The sequence below is a fragment of the Ictalurus furcatus genome, chromosome 18, assembly GCF_023375685.1.
Source record: "Ictalurus furcatus strain D&B chromosome 18, Billie_1.0, whole genome shotgun sequence".
NCBI lineage: Eukaryota > Metazoa > Chordata > Actinopteri > Siluriformes > Ictaluridae > Ictalurus > Ictalurus furcatus.
Window position 1 is genome coordinate 8,696,328 of NC_071272.1, and position 26,173 is coordinate 8,722,500.

The following is a 26,173-nucleotide window of genomic DNA, read 5'->3' on the forward strand; positions in this document are numbered from 1 at the left end:
CAAGCCACGCCCCCTATGTTTTGTACGAAGCGCCAAGCGTTAGCATGGGATTTGTAGTTTTATTCACGTTTTTAAAAAACAAACGTGTGATGCTCTTTTTAAAAAAACGTGAATAAAACTACAAATCCCATGCTAACGCTGGGAGCTTCGCACTAAATATAGGGGGCGTGGCTTGGAGAGAATGGGCGGGGCGGCGTGCCGGAGTTGTGGAGAGTTCTACAGCGTGAGCTTCAGTCTTTTTACAGGTGGGCGCGAAAAGTTAGTGGACGGTCGCGTGCGCCTCAGGATGAATTCTTTAGCATTTTAGCTCGTTTCTCTCGAATTGCGCCGTGTTTAATTATAATACTTTTCGTTATCTGACGCCACGTTTTTAAAACTGTTTTTTAAACTTCATCGGCGAAGATGAGGTTTGCTGTCACATAGTGGAATATCGGATAACGCGAGTTTTGTGATTTTGTAAAAATAGTAATAATAATAATAATAATTCTGTGAGGGGATTTTTTTTTCCTCACAATATACGCGCGAGCACACAAACGCGCTGGCAAAAAAATAGCTGGCTCTCGTCTTTAAACGCGTAAATTGTTGGGGTTTTTTCCCCTCTAACAAAATTCAACATGTCGTTGTTCGGCAAAATTTTTCGTCTTCCGACTGACAAGAGGAAAGTGAAGCAGTACGAACACGTCCATCGGAACGTGAACCCGAATGAGGTGTGGGAGATTGTAGGAGAGCTGGGCGATGGAGCGTTCGGGAAAGTTTATAAGGTAAGTTTAGTTTAAAATCAAGCTCAGTTATTTGTATTAAAAGATGAGGAGAGTTTTTACCCCTCCTCACACACCGTCCAAACCAGTCCAACTACATTAGTGTTGTCATAAAGCCTGTCACACAAAATATGATCGCAATGTGGTGATCTAAGTAACGTGTGCGGTTTGGACAGGAATATCATATCGCGAGATTTGCATTTCACGATACGTTAGATACAAATCTCGCGATATTTCCGATACGAACATACCATACCTTCAAAACTGGCAATTAAGCTTTGTCTTTAATAGACTTTTGTTATTTAACGCTTACTTTAATAACCAAGGAAAGTCAAACTATTGCTAAAATAAATAAGATAATAGACCAGCTGCTGAAGTGTTATTGGGGATTTTAAACCTTACACTTTATTAGACACTCCTGTATTCTTGGGCACCTGTTTCTGATCGTGAATAGCGAGGTGGTGTTGATTAGTTTTCTATAACAGCAGCTCTGACGATAGTGAAGCTACAAATTACAGGTTTGTTCTATATTAATACGTTATTGTTTCTATGGCAACAGCTCATTTACAGGGACTTGTACGGCGGTAAGGGGATGTTCATGTAACACTTATAGAAGACGTGGCAGAGGTAAAGCGGTAACTTTTTTTTACGTTTTAATGACGTCTTCAGGACGGAGGAGTTTACGCTTCTTTGTGGTTTCTCGGTAACGTGACAAGCTGCGTTTTTGTTTTTTTTTTGGTTTTTGTCATATTAACTTCAGAAGAGAACGTGAAAGCGAGGTGAGGGAACGACTGTTTATAGCTGCCATAACACGAGTAAGAACAGGAACTAAAAAGATGGATTACAATAAATGTAACTATAAACGGATAAAAAAATATGATGTCTGTTAATTGAAGAAAGTTGAAATGGTTGGCAGATTGCTGTAGTGTAAGAGGAATAAAACACTCGGGACTTGCTGTTATAGGATAATAATGGTAACAGGAACTCTGCTGTTAGGGAAGGGCGTGTCCAGGTAATCAGTGCAGCAGAATGGAAAAAAAGGGGTTTGGGTCAGAATATATATATATTTTTTTTAAATCTGGTTAGACGGGTGGGGGTGAGCGTGGCAGGTGACTCGCCCATCACCAGTAGTTGGAGCTGATAAACCTGAGAGCAGTTTGGACACCGAATCAACACCAGGTCATTAAATATAACATACAGTATTTGGGACATGTTTCCCTCCCTTCAGTGTGACGTATTTCAGGGGACATCTGAACATGTAGATCTGGAAATGAGTAATGCTACAGTACAGAATGCTAGTTGTCATGCTAGCTGGTCGCTAGTCAGGATCACAGTTCGGCTGGAGCATGAGCTGACTCGGCGTTTTCTGCTCGGGTGGAGGAGCAGAGGTGAAGCGTGACGTGACACGATTATTTTATATTTTCTTTAAATCCTTACGCATCATAGAGGGTGTGAAATCAGAAAACGGTTTACTATGATTTAGTGGAAACAAAAAAACATTTTTTTTCTTCTAAACATTATTATTACAGAATTAGAAATGCACAACAAATGAAAAGGGTCTGTTTTAAAACGAGGTTCTTAAAATAAGACCCACGCTGTGGAGATTTAACACGTTAGTGTTGTGATGACTGTGGAGGTAACGCTCGCTTCACTCGTCCACCAACCAGAAAACTCCATTTCCTCTTGCCTTTCCTGTTGGTTTTCTCGTTTTTGAGCGGTGTGTGTATTTTTGGCCGGAGTATCAGTCTGGTATTCGGAATCGCAAAACTCCACCTGCTATTAAGGGAAATACATATTTTTAAAAATGGGAGTCGGAGAAATATGAAGTAAAAAATCTGCTTGTCTGAAAGTCTGGACATTTAAACCTACTCGTGTGTTCTGGAGTAAAAATTAAATATTTTTAACCGACCGTGAGTTTATCCTGCACCAAAGCTGCATGACGCGCTAGTTCGCTAAGCAATTGGTCATCAGGAACACGTTCCGCTAACACAGACATTCCAGTAATTCGTCTTTCTGCTTAACTAATGTTTAATTAACCTTTGGGACGGAATGCTAGGAGACGTTAACATTTAACTACAAAGGTAATTTTCAACTACCTCTTTAATTTAACTAGCTAATTTACCAACTTTTACTACTTAGCTAATTTAACTATGCAAATCACAAACCCTAACTAGCCTAACCCTAACTTACCAAATGTAACTATCTAGCTAATTTACTTTCTTAATCACTAGCTAAAATCTAACTAATTAAATTACAAAATATAAAAGGTTACACTTCTGTTGCACTGATTCAGAATTTGCTGATTCATTTTCATGTAGCAGATTAGACGCCTCATGCTGTATGGTGCGATAAATAACGCCAACATCAACTTCCCAACTTCTTACTAAGATAATAAATGAGGGTGAGTCAAATAAAAACTTTATATTTTAAAATGTATTTTTTATTTATAATTTTTTTTCACTTCAACACACAGCCTCTATTTTGTTCAACGCAAGTATTCCAGCGCTAAAGTAAAAAAATTTCCAGATTCCTCTAGAAAAAAATTCCGGATGCTAAATTATGTCGTGCTTTTAAGGTTTTCGTCTGACCCAGTCTCACAGGAAAAAAAATAGAAAAGTCTTGTGGAGGTTTGGTTTATCTGAGTAAAGTACAAGTCTTACTAAAGAGTACTTGAGTAAGGTAAGGAAGTACTGTTACTCGGGTTTATTCCCGCCTCTGGGCTCGGCTCGGTATCAGGAATGGGATGATGTGCGGATTTTGCGTACATGTTTAGAAAACGTTTCCTGCTGGTGCTCTCAGACCTGTATGGACCTGACTGTAATTACAGCTAAACATTCCTGAAAACCTGGGGTGAGTTTTCATGAATGGGATGATAATCTCTGTACTGTGTCGGGATTCCTGAATCGTCGTTAAGGAGGAAGACGTTCAGCGTGTGGGTTCAGCAGGGTACTAATCACACAGCTCAGTGTGACAGTCTTCACTTAATACCGTTAAACTTACCTTTAAAAACCCTTAAACCCACAGTGACACTGTGTGCGCGTGTGGGTTCAGTGCGTGCGCGTGTGGGTTCAGTGCGTGCGCGTGTAGGTTCTGTGCGTGTGGGTTCAGTGCGTGCGTGTGGGTTCAGTGCGTGCGTGTGGGTTCCGTGCGTGCGTGTGGGAGTGGGTTCAGTGCGTGTGGGAGTGGGTTCAGTGCGTGCGTGTGGGAGTGGGTTCAGTGCGTGCGTGTGCATGTCGGTTCAGTGTGTGCGTGTGCATGTCGGTTCAGTGCGTACGTGTCGGTTCAGTGCGTACGTGTGCGCGTGGGTTCAGTGCATGTTGGTTCGGTGTGTGCGTGTGTGTGGGTTCCGTGTGTGTGGGGTGTGTGCGTGCGTGTAGGTTCAGTGAGTGCGTGCATGTGGGTTGTGTGCGAGTGGGTTCAGTGCGTACGTGTGCGCGTGGGTTCAGTGCGTACGTGTGCGCGTGGGTTCAGTGCGTACGTGTGCGCGTGGGTTCAGTGCGTACGTGTGCGCGTGGGTTCAGTGCGTGCGTGTGGGAGTGGGTTCAGTGCGTGCGTGTGCGTGTCGGTTCAGTGCGTACGTGTGCGTGTGGGTTCAGTGCGTGCGCGTGGGTTCAGTGCGTGCGCGGGTTCAGTGCGCGTGCGTGTGTGGGGTCAGTGCGCGCGTGTGGGGTCAGTGCGCGCGTGTGTGGGGTCAGTGCGCGCGCGTGTGTGGGGTCAGTGCGCGCGCGTGTGTGGGGTCAGTGCGCGCGTGTGTGGGTTCAGTGTGCGTGTGTGTGTGGGTTCAGTGCGCGTGTGTGCATGTGGGTTCAGTGTGTGCGTGTGTGTGGGTTCCGTGTGTGTGGGGTGTGTGCGTGCGTGTAGGTTCAGTGCGTGCGTGTGCGAGTGGGTTCAGTGCGTGCGTGTGCGAGTGGGTTCAGTGCGTGCGTGTGCGAGTGGGTTCAGCGTGTGCGGGTGGGTTCAGTGCGTACGTGTGCGTGTGGGTTCAGTGCGTGCGTGTGGGTTCAGTGCGTGCGTGTGGGTTCAGTGCGTGCGTGTGGGTTCAGTGCGTGCGTGTGGGAGTGGGTTCAGTGCGTGCGTGTGCATGTCAGTTCAGTGCGTGCGTGTGGGTTCAGTGTGCGTGCGCGGGTTCAGTGCGCGCGTGTGTGGGGTCAGTGCGCCCGCGCGCGTGTGTGGGTTCAGTGCGTGCGCGTGTGTGTGGGTTCAGTGCGTGTGTGTGCATGTGGGTTCAGTGCATGTGGGTTCAGTGTGTGCGTGTGTGTGGGTTCCGTGTGTGTGGGGTGTGTGCGTGCGTGTAGGTTCAGTGAGTGTGTGCGAGTGGGTTCAGTGCGTGCGTGTGCGGGTGGGTTCAGTGCGTACGTGGGTTCAGTGCGCGCGTGGGTTCAGTGCGTACGCGTGCGTGTGGCTTCAGTGCGTGCGTGTGGGTTCAGTGCGTATGTGTGGGTTCAGTGCGCGCGCGTGCTTGGGTTCAGTGCACTGACGCGCGCACTGAACCCACATGCACACAGACGCACTGAACCCACACATGCGCGCGCATGTGTGGGTTCAGTGCGTGTGTGTGCATGTGGGTTCAGTGCATGTGGGTTCAGTGCGTGCGTGTGTGTGGGTTCTGTGTGTGTGGGGTGTGTACGTGCGTGTAGGTTCAGTGAGTGTGTGTGTGTGCATGTGGGTTCAGTGCGTATGTGTGTGGGTTCAGTTATGAGACTTCAGCACACAGTAGTAACTGTATAGTCAAGTAAACACATAATGGAGGAGTCTGTTCAGTAGCACTAATTTCATAACAGCAATACAACCATTTTATTTTGAGCCTAAAAGATAGTTTTCATTATTAAAAACGCAAATATAATTGACAAATATAATCACGTGTCACAACCGTTTTTTTATTTTTATTTTTTTAGAATAAAGTTAGCTAGCTAAATGTGTATATTATAGGAAATTCCTCAGTAAGAGCTTGAGAAAGATATCTAGCGTTAGTTAGTTAGCTAGCTCCATGATGTAGATTTTACCCAGGTTTGTATAAATTAAACGTGTTAGCTAACTAGCTAGGCATGTTGAAGTTTTAGTTAGTTCACAGTAAACAGAACTGCCTTCTCTTGGCTTGGAAACGGGTCCTATTCGATAATGCGCGGTCCGATTCGATAATACGTGGTCCGATTTGATAATGCGCGACGCGGCCCGATTCGATAGTGTGCGGTCCGATTCGATAGTGCGCAGTAAAAACGGACCTGTTCGTGAACTCTGAAGATTTTGACTCCCAGCAGCACTTCAGAAAACAAATCCTGGCTTTGCATTAAAAATCAGTACAGACTCCCGCTACGTTTGTGCAACCCGGAGGGTGCGGCTGACATCAGAGTCACGTGCTGGTCATGTGCCAGTCACGTGTCTCGCTCGGGTCTATTTTTTAATCATTTTAAACAAACAGATGGGTTTATTTATTTTTATATAGGAGGTAGGCTAGCCTGCGTAGAATGGTGTTCGGGCCGCACACCGATTACATCACTCACCCACCGTGGCTCCGCCCAAACCGTCGTTTTGCCTTTTTATAGTAATAAAGATCATTTAGTTCAGTTAGAGAACGGACGCTACAATTAAAAACTGAACGAACGCGTCTTCTCAATTCAGCCCAAGGCGTATGAGTCTGAGTCACAGATCAGCAGGAGTCAGGTTTCATTCATCACGTGGCGAGAGCGAGGGGCGCTGACTGACCAGATGATGGTGGAAGATTTGGTTTCGGAAGTTTTTGAACTGTTTAATATAAGCGAGTTTGTGATTTTAATGTTTTGTAGTTGTTTTTCGTTAAGAATAGTAATGACCCCAATATTAAAGTAGTTGTTGCCCAGAACTGCCGCTAATTCAAAAGTGAAATGCACGCGTCTGAACAGGCACTCATAAGCAAGCACCTTCCTGGCCCCGCCCCCTGGTGATACCAGTATTACAGCTTTACTGGTGATTAGGGCTGTAGCTAATGATTATTTTCACAATCGATTAGTTGGCAGATTATTTTTTGATTAATCGGATGGGGCGGGGCAAACTTACAGTACCCTTTTTTTGTTGTTGTTTATTTAAAATAAAATCCACAAACTGAGTTTTACAAATGTAAACTTCATATTAAAACTTTACACAACTGTTTGTCCAAAACAGAAAAGCACCCAATACACACACACCAGAATATATATTATTAATTTAGGACTGTAGTTTAATTCGGTGCTTTTTGTGCATCCATAAAAATAATACAAAATATAATATAAAATTTATATGTAAATTTTGCCCCTTATACACAGTGGAGCATTTGGGATACAAACATTTGTCCTCGTGCATCACTGTTTGATTTCCATGTGGTTTAAAATGCCCCACTGCCTTAGAGGACTTTCTTCCTCAGTCACGTGATGATTTCATCTCCGTCTGATGGTGACTGAGGTCATGTTGGGAATAAAAGGTAACGCTGACATAAACAGTAAACTGAAGAAAGTCAGTCAGTACGTTTAAATGGACAACAATAATCCAGTATTATCCCGATTGAGACAATACTCTGATTAAGAAACTACTATGTAAACAGCAATTTTTAATTACCTTAATTTGATTAAGGTCACACTTGAAGTGAACACAAATCGAATTAAGACATGTGGAGTATTCCTGTTTTAGTTGCATTATCGACATGTATTACATACATGTAAACACCTTAATCACATTATTAACGTTGTGTGAGAGTTTTCACCGCATTTTGTGAGAGGACATGATCACACACAGCAGTGCTCAACCGTTTTGAGAGAGAGAGCACGGCTGTGTCCCATACCGCATACTTGCCTACTATAGGCCTGTAGCAGATGAAATACATGTATCTCAGCTACTATATAGAAGGTAAGTACACAGTTTGGGACGCAGCCCACAGTTTCAAGCAGTCGTCTGTTTGCATGTATAGCATGACAAATAATTAACCGCACTTGAAGCGTTCGTAAAAATTCTAAATAAAAACAGCCAAAACTGTATACGGTACCATAACGAAGATGAACTGTGTGTTGATACGTGAAATTTTGGAGGGAACGTTGGACGGCGTGGCATGGGGACGTAATGACGTGCTGTTAATCGATCTATGTTCTATAACATGTAAAACGGGAACATGAAAGCAATATTCTAAAAGTGACTCATGTAAACACCTTAATCACAATATTATCTTACTCATAGTAAGGTCAATAATTAGATTACTGCTGTCCATGTAAACGTAGTCATTAGTGACTCTGGGTATTAGGCTAAAGCTAGGCTCATACGCATTACGTGCGTATGACATCAGGTGCCGTTCACTAGCGAGCGGCTGATACTTCCGGTTAGTGAAAAAACGCTAGTGTTCCATTCGAGAAGACATTACCTTTTATAAAATTCACACACTAGACAATAGAGTACACAGTGCATAATGTAAGTGTATAGTACGTCATTTGGGTCACAACTTTAGTATTTACTCTCTGAAGTGTGTTTTTGGAACAGAAGTAACGCAGGGAGTAAATGTGCCCCGTGCCGACCAACTAATCTATAATGAGATTTGCTGACAACGATTTTCATAATTGATTATTGTTTCAGCTGTATTGTGTGTGTGTTCGCGCGCGCACGCGTGTGAGTAAACTGTTAAAAGGACAGTACAGTTGGCTTTAGTGGGTGAAATCCCATGTTGATGACAGAAGCGCAGGATTAATCGCTGCTCCTCAGCCGTGTTGGTTGAGGTTGATAAGGAATTGACGCTGCGGGTGTGAGAGCTGAAGAGCTGAACTGCGGCGCTCAACCGCATCCATCTCCTTCTTTAAAAACAGCAAACTTTCCTCAAATGTACAAAAGGAATTCTTGTGTTTAACGTCAGCAATTTTCATCATTTCACATTTTTCTATAAAGTATAAAAACATTACTGTAGTCTTTTGCGTAACACGAAATTACAACTTCTACTACTAAAAAAACTAATTAAAATCTAACAGTATGTTTACATTTTTGCTGGTGAATACGAGAGTTAAAACACCTAAAATGATTAAATATTTAAGGTATGACGAAGCTAACGCTGTTTACGTCATCTTCTCTTTTTTTTTACGTTCATTTCTCTTTAGTGTTTTAACTAATTAACTAAGCTGATTTTATTCCGACCAAAAGTATAATCGCAGATATGTGGAGCCTCCCCAATTGGGCATGGTTCATGCAGGAAGTAGGCGGGGCTTTGTTAAAACTCACTCACCTCAGCAGAAGCCGCAGCTGTAACCTTTCCCTGCTGTAAAAAGTCATTTTTACAAAGGTATATCCAAATTCTGCACAGTGTGATGCTGTTTGTTTTTGGTTTGTTTTTTTTTGCAAAAAGCACTTCATCCATGCTCTAAATGTAATTCGGAAGCATATGGTTGTTTTATGAATCCTTTGCTGGGATTACAGTTCACTCCTTCTTGAGATTATCAGATTTTAAAAAAATTATTCAGATTACTGGTTAGTTTTTGCTTGTTCCTTCTCGCTACAAGCATTTGTCTCGCTTTAAAATTTACTCACATTCACTTTCCATACGTTGTTTCTTCCATGTGTGTGTGGGGGTTTTTTTTTTTTTTTTTTTTTTTTTTTTTTTAAACTTTACTTTCTTCTTCTTCGTCGTCTTCTTTTGTTGACTCGCTTCATGAGGTCATGTGGTACAGTGTTTCTGTGCTCATTGGTCACAGAGACTGAGGGGGCAATTAAAAATGTTGTGTGTGGAGCCAATCAGAAACAGCCACTGGTGTTGGTGTGTAATTTATGGTCCCGGAACTGTACGGTATTAAAAAATCCATGTGTCTCCTGTTGAATCATGGGTAATATTTAATATTTTTCAACAATGCATTCCGGGAAATGGTTCTATAAAGTTATATCTTTAGTCATATCGTCACAAAACTCCATCACGTTTAAGGATTGTTCTTCAGAATCGAGTCTCGTACGCAAATTGATCAAATTTACAAAATTACACATTGCCCTTAGAAACACCATTTAATTTAAAATACAAAAAAAAAATCATGTTTAAATGTCTTACAGGACTACTCTGCTGTGTTTTCAGCTTCACTTCATGACTTAAACGTGTCATTTAAGTTCACATACACTCTCAGACGTTCAGTTAAATCGGCTTGATAACTAGCTATTGTTTTTATTGCTAGCTCTTCACACGATGTATTCTTTTTGCTCTTCAGTGAAGGAGCAGAGTCCACAACGTGGTGTGTTATCTGTGGTGTTGATCAGTGTGTAGTCAGCGTAATGACGTTAGTGTGTTGTGGTTGTTGATTGTCTACCATACAGGAAGTTTGTCAGCTCTCAGGGGAAGCAGATAAACCCTGCTACAGTAGTTATAGCCGAGAATTAAGAAACCGTGGCACGTTTGTTCATTGTGACTAAAGTTCGTTGTCCAGATTTATGACTTGTATTATAATATTAACCAGACAGAAAAGAAATACAAAATTATAAACTGACAGTAACACTAAAACACCAAAACATGATTTCATGAACCAGGGTTGCCAGGTTTCACCTAAATTTACACCGCAACTACACAAAGGACCTGAAAAAAGCCCAGAAAAATTTCAGGAGACACATTTTTCTCTTCTTTTTCTTATTCTTTTTTTCTTCTTCTGGGAAACAAGGTCACTATGGTGGGTGTGTGAGTGAAATAACTTTTATTATTAATTTACTCTGCTGTATTAAACGCAGACTTGACCTTGTTCCTCAGCAGTGTGTTATCTGTGTCTCAGGTTTGATCTAGGAGTACTTCCTGTTTTCTTTTTCTTTCCTTTTTCCTTATTTAACACAGGGAGAGGCTTCTGTGTTTTTGCGCAGATGTTTTCCCTTCGGATCCGCTGTTTAGTCTGACGCTCGTCTGCGACTTCGAGCCACGCCGATTAAAAAGAAAAAAGAACCTGCTGAAACGTTCAGTTTTTAAATAATATATTATTCCGTACTCATTGGGGTTGCACGTTAATAAGTATTGTTTGGTTTTAACTCAATAATTCATAATTATTACAAAATATTGGGATAACAATAATTTTTTAAAATCAAAATTAATATTGTTTTTGGTTGAATAATAATAAATAAAAAATTAATATTATACTAGAAAAAATATTTGAGCTATTTAATAGCGCACATCATCAATAAGTGTAATATGCCGTATGTGATGTGTCTGAAAAAAGCACTTTTATAACTTCATAAGGAGACGAATTTACTTTTATCTTCGTGTTTTGTTTTTATTTATATGTTTTGAACATTTATTTCTCTCACCTTTTAAGTGCAATTGAGCTTTTTTTTTGCTCTTTAACACACAGAGCTTCACAGGGTGTATAGTTTCTCTTCCTGTTAAACACGGGTTAAGCTATTTTTCTCTGTAATATTGAAACTTTAAAATTGCTCAAACAAGCTGTGCGAGAAAGTAAAAGGACCTCTCCCAGCTCAGTGCGAACGGAAACGAGCTTCACAAGGGGGCGAATTTCACAACCTTCACTTCCTCCCACTTTCTTCAGCGTCAGTGAGTAACCGGAGGGTGTAACGTTCACACACGGCTTTATGATTTTCACATGGACTCGGGTGCAAATGATGGGTTTCTGTCCTCCAGAAAGTTTACACATCCCGTGTGTTTCTTCAGAAACAGAGGAGCGATCACTGAGACTTTCAGGACGTGAGTTCCTGATTCTCAAGATTTTATTTCTAGCAAAAAAAAAAAAATCTGCTTCCTCAAAGATGTTTCTACGATAAACGATATTCAGGTTCAGTTTATTTAAAACTGAAAAAGGAAAAAAAAATTAAAATCCCCAATCCTGATAACTGTATATAATAATTCTATATATTAAATAAAAAATTATTCCCAATTAAATTTCATCAAATCACCTGCATCCATTTAGGGTTTCTCTAATTATTAAATAGTAATTATTTAAAATAAAAAAAAGATTTAGTCCTACATCTATCACACCAAGTGAACTTTAAGCATTATTGTCCGTACCCTGGCGATGAGGTGAAGTACGCCACCTTCTGTTTCATACACCTGCAAGTGAGCAGACTTTTAGTCAGACACAAACATCTGCTTCTTATCCCTTTTTTAAAAAAAAGCTTATTTCCTGTTCTTGGACTTCTCCCTCGTGTCTCGGAGCATAAGGAAGAGATTCAAAGATGAGATACGAGAAAGGATGACAAGTTTGTTTGCAAAAATAAGCTACCGTGAACGAGATTAAACTCAGGACTGATGAGAGGAGAGGTCGTGACCGATGTCTTGACTGTCGTCATTGTCATCTGGAGCACAGCGAGAAAATCTCAAGTCTCTCAGAATCCGTTTAAACTTGTGTATTAAAGTCGAGAATTTAAAGGAGACGCTAAGTGTTTTCATTTTAATGCAGACGATCACTTCTTCCAAATCGGCCTTCTTTAATGTCCAGAGCGTGACACTGTCCTCTTGGTTGTTGTCACAATAGCGTCCCTCATCCTTCATAGAAACATTTTGCGATAGTGCGGTTGTATTTTGTATAAATACAGAGCTGTTGTAGCGTTGACACTTTTTGTTCCGTCTCTACGGCGATACGGGTTTTTCCATAAAGCAGCGATGGACCGGTTGAAATTCGGCCAAGTCATTGACGATAACCTGCATCCTTCATATCTTCTCGAACTGCTGCTCGTGCAGCGTCACATGGTGGAGTAACATACTCTGGAGGAGCGCTATCAGCCCTCTTCCTCATACATCTGTTTTTCTTTTTACTTTTTTTTTGTGTGTGCTGAACTCGACAGGCGTGGTGTGAAACAGAGTAGGCGTGTCTTGGAGATCCTCTTTACCGTTTGTTGCTTCAGCAAAAGACACAATCTCTTTATTGACACGTATAAAAAGTACATCGTGTCATGGTGTAAATTCGTTACTAGTTACAGTGAACCAGAAAAAACTGACGCCTGACAATGCTCACGACGTTGGGATTAGGATTATGTTTTCCCGTTTAAGTGCGTTTAGATTTCTCTCTGTATGCTGAAATTCGTCCAGAAGGTCCTATGGTTCTGGTTAAGATTTGAGAAGAGGAACAGACCTGAAGAGCCTGAACAATAAAAGTGTCAGTGTGACAGATTTATTCCAGCACTCTCAGAAGAAACCTATCGAGCTGGAGCAGTGCGCCAAGAACACGCTGTTATTGCACCTCATGCAAAACGTGTAGCATTAGCTAATGTTAATAATAAAAAAGTTAACGCAACAATTTTCATTGTAATGGAGAATATTTTAATATTAATAATAATCATCATCATAATAATAACGGGTTATGTTTAGAGAGGGCACCTGGTATCAGTATCGGGTCAATACCAGCAAAAAAGGAAAAAGGTGGGTCAGATATCAGAGATGAGACATTTCAGGTCCTGTAACAAAACAAGATATTGGTCTTTGTGGAAATTAAAAAAAAAAATTTTTTTTTTGAAAATCATGTTAATGATTTAAAACGAGGCTCCGCCCACCATCGCAGCTACAACTTAATATCACATTTTAGACTTGAACGTTGGTGGTCATGTGACTTGAACATGTTGTCTGACATCACACACACCCAGTTTTAAAGTTGAAATGGTACAAATCCGATTCCCGGTGTCAGTATCGGGTATCATGGATATCAGAAAATCAAACGAAATTGTGGATTGGATATCAGAAAAAATTTCAGATATCTGATCTTGTGAGAAACGTCACAGATTGGAATTGGATTTTGGAAAAAAACTATTTTTGGAACTGGAAATGTTTGTATATTATTAAGAAACTTAACAGTTTTTTAATTTGTGAGGTTTGTTTTTATTGTGTTTGTATTTTATACTTTATATTTACACTTTACAGTTAAATTCTTTCACACAAAAATCACTTAACCTGCTTCAGTTATTAAAAAGAAAACATTTTAAAGCTGAATAGTTTTTAACTGGAAAAAGTTTTGACAGTAGAGAAGAAAGGGAAAAGTGTTAGGACACAGTGCATGTTTATTTACTTTTTATTATTATTATTATTATTATTATTATTATTATTATTTATTTTGAGAGTACCGTTCAGCCTTTAGTTCCAGACTCCATCCTGGTCGTGCAGGTGATCTTTCTGAGTCATTAGAGGAAGTTGATGAGGGCTGTGTTGTTTCCATGTCCTCGCCGTTGTGATACCGGTGTGCAGTGACATCACCAACACATCCTGACTCATCCTGATGGTTTGTGTCATGGTGTGATATAAACAGGAGCTGAGATACGCTTCTTTAACTTCAGGGTCGACAAACCGTCACTGTCACCATGAAGTGCGCGGATATTACATAAAATGTGATGATGATGATGATTTTTTAAAAATCTTTTCAGGCCCGGAACAAAGACACGGGCGTCCTGGCTGCTGCCAAAGTGATCGAGACGAAGAGCGAAGAGGAGCTGGAGGATTACATCGTAGAGATCGACATCTTGGCTACGTGCAACCATCACTACATTGTCAAGCTGCTTGACGCCTTCTTCTATGAGCAAAAGCTATGGGTGAGATTAGCCAGACTACAAGTCAAAAATATGCTAATGGGTCGCCCCCCTAGCCCCCCCCCCCCCCCCCCCCCAGTTGCATAGGTGTTTTAAACTCTTCGATAATAACGAGACCCCCTCGAAGCTCCGCCCCCTTCCCGCCATCTCTTATTGTTAAAAAAACACTGGAGACTCCTTCCATAAGTGTTAGATATACATCTCCTTACAGCTGAGCTCTTACTAGTTACTATAGAAACACACATTTTTGTGTATTTAAAGCATTTTTAACATTATTATTGCCGTTCTCATTGTTTTGGTGTGCGATTATGTGTGAAGAAGTAGATTTTGGATTCTTTTCTAATTTCGATAAATACAGATATCGAAGAAACCTGTTTCTTCTTAATGAGCTTTAAATTAATTTTTCTCTGATATCGTATGAAACTTTGAGCATCAGCTGAGATATTTAATAATTTTTTTTCTTTTAAGCTTTAAAAATGATTTCATTTTCAAACTGAAACACTTATAGGACTCTCACGTTTCTGAACCTCTCACTGGTTGTTGTTGTTAGCATTAACGTTAGCTCACGTGGCTACTGTTATCATGAGATATCCAGTAAAACCTTGTGTATCGGGTTTTATCAATATTTTTGTCTTTGGACGCTACTGATAAACGTTCTTAACTTTTTTTTTTCACAAGCCTTGAGTATCAGCTGATATCGATATATATTTTTTTCTTAAATAAAAATACAGAATGTTCATTATTAAATCTGTAATAAGAAATGAACTTAAAAATGTAGGTTACATTTCAGACTGAAAGATAACTTTACAGAGAGTTTTCATTGGTGTGTGTTGTGATTTACGGCACGTATATAAACAGCTCTGTGTGTTTTTATAGCTGCAGTATCTCTGAAGGTTCTCCTTATAGTGTGTGAAGTCGGTGTTGAGAGCAAACTCTCCACTAATGAACACTTTCACCACACAGTTCAGCTTCTCTTCCGGTTTTAGTTCTTACAGCCTTAAAACGGGTTGTTCTACTGTAATATTTAAAGTTTACTTTTACTTAAAACTATAGTTTGTTTTTGTTTGTTTATTTATTTATTTAAATGATAAATGCTTTTCTGTTGTAATATATTGAAAATTATACTAGTGTTATAGTACATAATTAAATATTTCTCATATAGTGCGAAAATATTTTTATTTTATTTCCAAAAATATTACCTCTCATGGTTTTACTCTCTTCTTTAGTGCTTGACATTTGTAACGGTCGTAAATGAGGCGAGGCGAGGCAGCCGTCTCGCAGTCCTTTTCCTCGCAGAGTTTAAAGAGCGAACCATGTTATAAAGCCTTGCTGGAATTCCAGAAGAAATGAAAGAACTAAATTTCTCTCGCTCTCTGTGTCGCTGTCTCTGTCTCGCTCTCGCTCTCTGTCTCGTTCTTGCTCTCTGTCTCGCTCTCGCTGTCTCTGTCTCGTGCTCTCTCTTTCTGTCTCTGTCTTTCTCTCTTGTCACATTTCATTTCAACTTATTTATTTTGGTTTTTATATATATTTTTTTAACTTTTTAAGTGTAACTTGTATATTTTATTTAAAGTAGTTTTTCCTTCTCACTTGTTTTGTTTCATTTATTTTGTCTTACAAACTTTTACATTTTATTTATTTTTTTATTTTAATTCAATTCAATTCAATTTTATTTGTATAGCGCTTTTTACAATAGACATTGTCTCAAAGCAGCTTTACAGAAATATCAACATGGTATACAGATATTAAAGGTGCGAATTTATCCCAACTGAGCAAGCCACTGAGTGGCGACGGTGGCAAGGAAAAACTCCCTAAGATGTTTTAAGAGGAAGAAACCTTGAGAGGAACCCGACTCAGAAGGGAACCCATCCTCATCTGGGTAACAACAGATAGTGTGAAAAAGTTCATTATGGATTTATATGAAGTCTGTATGGCCTTAGGAGCAGCCGTAGTCCCAGCAGTCTGGAATTAAAGAAGATTTGAGCTCCATCCAGAGGCAGAAAGGATCTGGATCTCTAGTATCTCCATAAATTCGTGTGGGGCTCGGCGAAAGGAGAGAGGGAGAAAAAAGATTATTATGACTGCGAAGTAGTAGAACAGAATCTAGTCAGGGTAGGCTTGAGTAAACAAATACGTTTTAAGCCTAGACTTAAACACTGAGACTGTGTCTGAGTCCCGAACACTAATAGGAAGACTGTTCCATAACTGTGGGGCTCTATAAGAGAAAGCTCTTCCCCCTGCTGTAGCCTTCACTATTCGAGGTACCGTCAAATAGCCTGCATCTTTTGATCTAAGTAGGCGTGGCGGATTATATAAAACCAAAAGGTCGCTTAGATATTGTGGCGCGAGACCATTTAGTGCTTTATAGGTTAATAAAAGTATTTTATAGTTAATGCGAGATTTTACTGGGAGCCAATGCAGTATTGATAATATCGGTGTGATATGGTCGTACCTTCTAGTTCTAGTTAGGACTCTAGCAGCTGCATTCTGGACTAACTGGAGCTTATTTATATTCCTACTGGAACATCCAGACAGTAAGGCATTACAGTAATCTAATCTAGAGGTGACGAATGCATGAACTAGTATTTCCGCATCATGTAGTGACTATGTTTCTAATTTTAGAAATATTTCTGAGATGAAAGAAGGCTATCCTAGTAATATTATCTACATGAGCATCAAATGATAGGCTGGAGTCAATAATCACTCCAAGGTCTTTAACTGCTGCACATGATGAAACAGAAAGACCATCCAGAGTAACCATGTGATCAGAAAGATTACTTCTAGCTACACGTGGGCCTAATAAAAGTATTTCTGTTTTATCAGAATTAAGTAGAAGGAAGTTAGTTAACATCCAATGTCTAATGTCCTTTACACAATCCTCAGCTTTACTAAGCTTCTGTCTGTCCTCTGGCTTCGCTGCAACATACAACTGTGTATCATCAGCATAACAGTGGAAGCTAATTCCATGTTTACGAATAATTTGACCTAGGGGTAGCATATATAAAGTAAAGAGCAGTGGGCCTAAAACAGAACCCTGTGGAACTCCAAAAGTAACCTCAGTACGCATGGAGAATTCACCATTTACATCTACGAACTGATAACGATCGGTCAGATAAGACCTGAGCCAGGAGAGGACTGTTCCCTTAATACCAACAACATTTTCTAATCTATCAAGGAGAATAGTGTGATCTATAGTATCAAAAGCTGCACTAAGGTCGAGTAACACAAGCAGAGAGACACAACCCTGATCGTAGGTCAGTAGAAGGTCATTTACTACTTTAACTAATGCTGTCTCTGTGCTATGATGAGGTCTAAACCCTGACTGATACATTTCATGAATGTTATTCCTATCTAAGTACGAGCATAACTGCTTTGCTACAACCTTTTCTAAAATCTTAGAGATGAAGGGGAGATTTGATATTGGTCTATAGCTGGACAGTTGAGACGGGTCAAGATCAGGTTTTTTAATCAAGGGTTTAATAACTGCTAATTTAAGTGATTTAGGTACATAGCCAGTGCTTAGGGAATTTTATTGCATGGATTTTCTGTTCTTCAGCGCTCGGTCTTCACTGTTTCTGAGTCAACAGTCAGGACAAGCAAGTGTCTCTCTCTCTCTCACACACACACGCACAGTGGATTCAACTGCGAGCTAATTAGAAATTTTTATTTTATTTTGTTTGTGCTATTTACAGCAGAAATGTTTCATTTTTAGTTTGTAATGGTGTCTTCACAATAACGTGAAGCTTACTTTTATTCATAAATATATTTTATTTTATGTTTAATTTTATTAAGGATTTGATCATGAGTTTTTTAGATTTAATTTTAGCCAATAAAAATACATTTTCTTTAGTTTTAGGTTTAGTTTTATTTTCTGTCAAGGTTAAAATTCTGATTGTGTTGTTTTCAGTCTTCCACAGCTGTGACAAAATTGCAAAGGACACACACACACACACACACACACACACACACACACACACACACCCCCCAAACCCTTAAACACTTGTTTGCTGGAACAACCCCCTGGCCTGGACATAAAAAGCATGTGTGTTTGGGTGTGGATGTGGTACTCTGCCAAATCAGAATGAACACACACACACACAATCAGCTGAGTGGTTGTATAAGAATTCACATGTTTTTTTGATAACCTTAATGGCCATGTTTATTTCTGTTTGTATAGACGACTGCCTCAGCTGAGTTTCTGCTCTTCTGTGTCCCTCCTGCATCTTTTCTGGAAAATATTGAGCTACTACAAATATAAAAAATTATTATTTTAGAGATTATTGTAAAGAGATTATTGTAATTGTAAATTATTGTAAAACCTGTTAAAGAGGAACATTACAGACAGAACTTCATCTCCTCGTTGTGTAGAATGAACTGGAATGAGAATCCTGGGTACGTCCTCAGGGGTGGCAATATTTGTTACGAGCAACACGCGATTGCTTTATCTATGTGACCTTTGACCTGTGAATTCACAAACCTCTATCTTGTGAGACAGTAGAAGTCATGTGGGCAGGGCTGTGGTCTCTGTGGGGGTGCATTATCCAGCTTGTCCAAAATGAGAGTTTTTATATTAAACGCTTCAAACAAACTGGTAAGTGTATTAACATGACTCGTCATGTCAGACGCTGCGACAGACAGATATCCTTATCTGTAAATGTTAGAAATTCACACCGATATTTCCATTTTACATAGTCTTGTCCTGACAGCGAGTGAGTCTCCGTTAAACTTCACTGAACGAGCGCGAGTCCACGCCTGTGCGCCGCAATCACACAGCGCACAATAGAAAGGAAGCACAATAACTCTGACTAAAATATTCATTATGATCAAATATGTAGTTTGATGCTATATATATTGATATTTATAAACTAAAGTAAGTGTATGTTTGAGAGAGCAATTGTAATGGGGTTAGAACATGTAATTGTATATAAATGTGAGAAGTGCGGTGCATTTTCAGAATAAAGGAACATGTTAGTGTGTTCAGACGAGTGAATGTGTGTTACTGCAGAAAATACAACCTCTTAACACTTAGTCTCTGCTTTTATTTTTATTCTTTAGCGTTTTTAATATAGTGATTTTAACTTCTGCTTTAAAGCTTGTGGACAATCAGCTGTTTTTATTTTCAAAATATAATGTTAATATTTTTAAAAATCCTTTGCACGATGTATAGCATGGACACACATACATTTAATACCTTTATCATAGCCTTCTATTTACAAAAACCCCAGAAAAAAAATTGGCCTTTTAATCCAACTATTCATTTAATTGAAGAAATAATCGACAGATTTATCAATTATCAAAATAATCGTTAGTGCAGCCCTACTTCGTTCTGTTGAGAACCTGAGCTGTGTTCGTTCTTCTTACTGTTGAGAACCTAGCTTTGACTTTGTTTTTTGTTCTGTAGAGAACCTGAGCTCTGTGTTTGTTCTTCGTTCTGTTGACAGCCCTAATTATTAGTTTCTCATCTCAGTAGTTTGTGTGTTGAATTCAGTACTCAGGTACTCAGTAAGTCTGTCTCTCTCTCTCTCTCTCTCTCTCTCTCTCTCTCTCTCTCGGATGGGAGAGAAACTATCTCACCAAATTATCTTGTCTCTTGCTTCCTGTTCAACCAGTTTTTGTTTTGCTTGAAGAAACATCTCTGTGTGTGTGTGTGTGTGTGTGTGTGTGTGTGTGTGTGTGTGTGTGTGTGTGATCTAACCGGTCATGCCGCCTTCAACGGCATGACCTCAGCGTGGTGGCATTCATGTCATCCAGAATATTACACGAATCTGAGCAGGAGGGAAAAAGTGAAGTGATCGAATCAGCTGCTGTGGGGGAGGGGAAAAATAAATAAAATAATAGTCATAAAGTAGCTCCTTTGCTACATGTGTGACAAATTTTTAAAGAAGATAAACAGGAAAATGAAAGAGAATAAAATTAAGTAAGTAAGAGTTTATGGATGTTATTATGAAGTACAAACGTATAAGAAAAGTTTATACAGTTGCAGTCAGAATTATTCAACCCCCATTGCAAATCAGGTTTATTGTGAACATTTACAGACTTTCAGCTGTTTGCGATGAACACATCAAACAAAAGCAATTGAAACAGTTCAACACAATGAATGCTGCACGTAGTTTCTCCAAATTCAATTGAAAATGCAACTTATAATGATTTCTCCCATCTCAAAATTATTCAACCCCCTGAAGAGAATCCCTCAAAAGCACAAATATGCAGAACAGGTGTTGTCTCAAGCACACCTGATGCTAAACTAATCAAGGGCTTCATTAGTTGCATGAATTGTGCTTGAGCTGGAACACATGAAATACCTGAACTGGCTAGGGGCAGATAATTTATGAAATACCTGAAATGGCTAGGGGTAGGAAATGCATGAAATACCTGGATGAGGCCGAAAAAGGAAGCTGACAATGGCTGCAACCAGATTTCTGAGAAGGCAGGTTGTGGAAAAACTCTAGTGACTGCAAAAGACCTGCAGCAGGACTTGGTGCAACAGGCACGGAGGTTTCACTGAGCACAGTAAGGCGTGTACCAAACTCAGAAGGTTTCCATGCCAGAACTCAAAGACGTACATTACTACTGACCCAAAAGCACAAGAAAAGTCGACTCAAAATCATATAAATAATCCACAAAAGTTTTGGGATTCTGTTCTGTGGAGCGATGAAACAAAACTGGAACTTTTTGGCACAATGGAACAGCGGTATGTCTGGAGGAAGAATAATGAAGAAAGAACTCTCTGTCCACAGTCGAGCATGGTGGTGGCTCAGTGATGCTCTGGGGCTGCTTTGCATCCTCTGGCACTGGAAACCTGCAGCGTGTGGAAGGCAAGATGGATTCATTGAAGTATCAGAAACTCCTAGGAGAAAACCTCATGCCGTCTGTGAGGAAGCTGAAGCTTGGGCATCATTGGACCTTCCAACAGGACAATGATCCCAAACATACCTCAAATTCCACCAAAGCTTGGTTGCAGAAGTAGTCCTGGTAGATTCTACAGGACCATCTCAGTCACCTGACTTGAACCCCATCGAAAATCTCTGGTGGGATTTGAAGAAGGCGGTTGCAGCACGCAAACCCAAGGATATTACTGAACTGGAGGCCATTGCTCATGAGGAATGGGGTAAGATTCCTCAGGAACGCTGTCAGAAGATATGCATCTCGTTTGCAGCGGATCACAAGAGCAAAATGGTGCTCTACTAAGTACTGAAGATGTTCACCATGAAGGGATTGAATTATTTTGAGACTGCAGAAGTCATTAAGTTGCATTTGGGGAAACCACTTGAAACATTTGTTGTATCGAACTATTTCAACTGTAAAATTATTTTAAATAAATAAATAAATATACAACCTGACTGCTTTTTTCATCCTTGAGACAATAGTTTTTCTCCATTTCATACACTAAAACTGCTTTAAATGGAATATACTACATGAGAAATTCGAAGTAGTTGTTACGCTGAAGGGAAGTGTCACCTGACCTGTTTGTTACTCTGTAGAAACGTGTTGTACAGACATTACAACGTACAGAAACACATCTGATAGAAAAGTGAATTTTTCTCCAGTGAGTTTGGTGTAAAAGGATTTTAAGACGTCACCCTGCAGCGCGTCAGTGGCCTTTATCTGAATGCAGTGATGGAGGAGGAGAAGAATGAGAGTTTGTTCTCTCCCTCAGAGTCGTCGGGAAGCTAAATGGCCTTATTCATACTGATGTTAAAAATTCCACCTCCGCTCCGAACGATTTAAAATATTCACTTCAGAGTTCTCAGAGTCCGATAAACTCTGAAGCTTTAGCACTTCATCATTTTATTAATTTAATAAATGTGCCACATGGTTACCTGGGCGCTAGATCGCATGTTCCGTGCACTGTTCGTTGGTTATGTTAGCTATCTAATGGTTACCTTGGAAACAACACACACATCTGTGAGATGTATTGGAAACTAAAACTGCTGATTTTTGGCTCTTTGTATCATGCTGGAAATCTTTCTGTGGTAGTCTATTGTCTTAAGGATGTGTGTGTGTGTGTCTGTGTGTGTGAGAGAGAGTATGTGAGACTCATTTGTGTCAGCAATGCTGACGGAAGCTGAGTCATGACCCGTTCACGGGGACATGTACGGCGGATTTTAAAAATGTGTAATCGTTGAGTTTTTTTGTAAGGAGACGTTTATTTAAGATAGGAAAAAAGAGAGGGCTGGTGAGAGAACAACGGTTTATAGCTGCTATAACATTGCATATAACATTGAATGTAACTATAAACGTATAAAAAGCATGACGATTGTTAGCAAATCGCTGTGGTATAGGAGGAATAAAACACAATCAGTCCCACTTTGTCTGAAGTGTTGTATTCCTGATCTCTCTCTCATATACAGATCATGATCGAGTTTTGTCCTGGAGGAGCAGTAGATGCCACCATGTTGGGTAAGAATTCCCTGTCTGTCTGCCTATCTAGCTATCTCTCTCTCTCTCTATCTCTCTTTCTATCTATCTATCTCTGTCTCTATCTATCTCCGTCTATCTCTATCTCTCTCTCTCTCTCTCTCTCTCTCTCTCTCACTCTCTCTCTTTTTATATCTATCTATCTATCAATCTCTATCTATCTCTATCTATTAGGGATGTTACGATACCAAAAATCTAGTAGTTGGTACCGATACCACCAAAAGTACACGATACTCGATACCGGTGTGGTTTTAAAAAAATAAATAAATAAATAAAACTCCTGGAGGACATCCTCCTCTGGCTGATACTGACAAAAAGAGAGAGAGATTTTAGTTATCAAACACTGTCTGACAATGAGTGGAGGCTACAGTGGAGGTGCAGCACTCCTAAACGCGTACGCACACACACACACACACACCCCCCACACCCACCTCTTATACTCTGAATGCAAGCATTAGTTTAAATTCACTGATATGGTGGCAGGCCAAAACGATTTATTAAAAGCATGAACATGTGAATAATTATTAGTGACATTATTCTACATTTAGCTGACAGGACACGGGCTGAATGGCGATGCATGGTGGCCCATTAGTAGGTAGTTTATAACACTGCAATGCGTTAGCGTCGTTAACAAATAACTGGCTATCGCTAACATTACATGGAGCATAACGTTAGCTGGTTTCACGGCAACGATGCCAGCTGCCTCAAACAAATATAATATAGCCGTCTTTCAGGTGCTTCCTCGCATTGTTTGAAATGAACGATAGCATCGGTTGCACACCGGCTTCACAGCATCAATTATATGTTCATTGTCATCCGCCTCGAATGCAAAGTATTTCCATATTCCACACCACCTTTCCTCTCAACGAGTCGCAGTGGAGCTAAACTGTAGTTTTTCCCGTGTGCTTGTAGTTGTTGTTGTTCTTCTTCACCACTTGTGGACCGACTAAAACACTTGCACGTATTTGCTGCCCCCATCAGGTCCGGAAGAATTGCAACCACGGTACCGCCATTAAAATCGGTTCCAACGATACTCCAGAAAAACAAGTACCGTCATGTTTTAAGAATGTTGGTACCGAAGTATCGTTTCTCGTGACATCCCTACTATCTATAGATCTATCTATCTATTGATCGATCTCTCTCTCTCTCTCTTTCTCTCTCTCTCTACCTATCTCTCTATCTATCATACATGGTGTCCACACCATGATAATTTAAAGTTCTTTTTAAATATAGTTCAGGAAATTATAAGATGTATATCACGTCCAGATCACTTGAGAGCATTATTGTAATTTATCATAAACATCTGTAGAGCTTCAGACTATTTGCTGTTGTTTATCTTTACATAAAATTTATACATAAAACAGAAAATAGCAACAAAAAAAAAAAAGGTAAAAAAAAAAAGGTTTGTGCCAGACTCCACTGAGCACCTTAGATTTTTAAAAACAAATTGTTTTTGCATCATGGAACCTGAACTCTTTTAAAAATTTTGTATTTTCAGATATTATATTTTCTATAATTTTAATGTATTCCAACTGAATGTTGACAAATTTTGGACATTGGAAAGTTTATTTATTTATTATTTTCTACATATAGACAATCCATTTACTTTTTAATATGTGATATTTAGACAAAGTAAAACTTCACACCTCATGCAATCTAAAGGATCTACATGTGATTATAAACACTGTGCATGAAAGGGTTAAAACGTTTCTGTATTAAGCTTTTGCTTAAAAAATGTGTTTACTGCAAAATACAAAAAGCGGACTGTATATTGTACACGATCATTATTTAAATGAGGAGCTAAAACGTGTGTAAAGAAAGTGTCCATGATGAGCAGGTAAACAAATCGATGCATGTTTGTCACGTTTGTGTGCGTGGACAGTTAAGAGGTCGCCTACAGGTCTATACAGACAGCTATAGAGATGCAGATCCACCTGTAGATGGAGCGCGTTTATTAACTTGGATATGTGTCTGTGCTGAACTAAACACCTTTTATTTATTTATTTATTTATTTATTTTTTGTTTGGCAAGCCTTTAAATAAGCAAAATGGCTGCCAGAACAGTCCAGTTGTACGAACACAGGCTTTACTTCACTCCGTCCTGTAAATGCTGACACGCCTGGAAACATGAATAGCAGCTTTTGAGGAACTTTTCTGGCTCGAGTCTCATTTAAAGGAATATTCACTTTCCTCATACAGGCATTCATTCATGATGGTGTGTAGGTGTAGTGACTCTTCATCATTCAGGACCTCTGGAGAAAGTTGTTCATGCTTTTATTTCCTGTGTTTGATTTTATATACATATATATTTATTTCAATATTTGATCAAAAACACTTCTGCTGCTCAGTGTCTCCAGTCAGTCCACACAGTTGAATACTTTACTACACTACAGTAATTTTTTAAAAAGGATTTAGTTCTTTCTAAACAGATTCCTTGTTTCTTTGAACATTATTTCTTCTGTTTATACACTGGCTAAGGTCGGTTTTTTATTTATTTTTTTCTCAGAGTTGGACCGGGGTTTGACTGAGAAGCAGATTCAGGTGATCTGTAAGCAGATGCTGGAGGCTCTGGTTTACCTGCACAGTATGAAAATCATCCACCGAGACCTGAAGGCAGGAAACATCCTGCTCACGCTAGACGGAGACATCAAACTCGGTCTGTACATTACTACCGTTAGCGTCAACAACAATAATGTACAAGGACAGGCAAATAGAGTATTTGATGCTGAATAAAATAACAATGAACATCTTAACTTTAACTACACTCACACCACAGCACTGCTCAGTTCTGGATTGTGATTGGTCAGAAAGTTTTGATTAACTCTCTATAACGGCAGCTCTGACAGTAATGCAGCTGCAAATCGCAGGTGTTTTATTTATATATATATATATATATATATATATATATATATATATATATATATATATATATATATATATATATATATATATAAAAAATATAAAATGTGTATGTATATATAAAATGTGTATGTGTGTATATACAGTAGCTCACAAAAGTGAGCACACTCCTCATATTTTTGTAAATATTTGATTATATCTTTTCATGTGACAACACTGAAGAAATGACACTTTGCTACAATGTAAAGTAGTGAGTATAACAGTGTAAATCTGCTGTCGCCTCAAAATAACTCAACACACAGCCATTAATGTCTAAACCACTGGCAACAAAAGTGAGTACACCCCTAAGTGAAAATGTCCAAATTGTGCCCAAAGTGTCAATATTTTGTGTGGCCACCATTATTTTCCAGCACTGCCTTAACCCTCTTGGGCATGGAGTTCACCAGAGCTTCACAGGTTGCCACTGGAGTCCTCTTCCACTCCTCCATGATGACATCACGGAGCTAGTGGATGTTAGAGACCTTGTGCTCCTCCACCTTCCGTTTGAGGATGCCCCACAGATGCTCAATAGGGTTTAGTCCATCACCTTCACCCTCAGCTTCTTTAGCAAGGCAGTGGCCGTCTTGTAGATGTGTTTGGGGTCGTTATCATGCACTGCGGCCTAGTCTCTGCTTCAGT

General features: G+C 39.6%; 1 protein-coding gene across 1 annotated transcript in view; it reads left to right on the forward strand.

Annotated features, from left to right (window-relative positions):
- Positions 1 to 228: 228 nt before the first annotated feature.
- stk10 (serine/threonine kinase 10) overlaps positions 229 to 26,173 on the forward strand; it is a 50,397-nt gene continuing 24,452 nt past the window's right edge. Inside the window, exons 1-4 of the mRNA XM_053649603.1 lie at positions 229 to 761; positions 14,061 to 14,225; positions 22,571 to 22,619; positions 25,143 to 25,292. Coding sequence (XP_053505578.1) covers positions 615 to 761; positions 14,061 to 14,225; positions 22,571 to 22,619; positions 25,143 to 25,292 — 511 coding nt within the window. The 5' untranslated portion in view covers positions 229 to 614. The remainder of the gene's footprint in view (positions 762 to 14,060; positions 14,226 to 22,570; positions 22,620 to 25,142; positions 25,293 to 26,173) is intronic.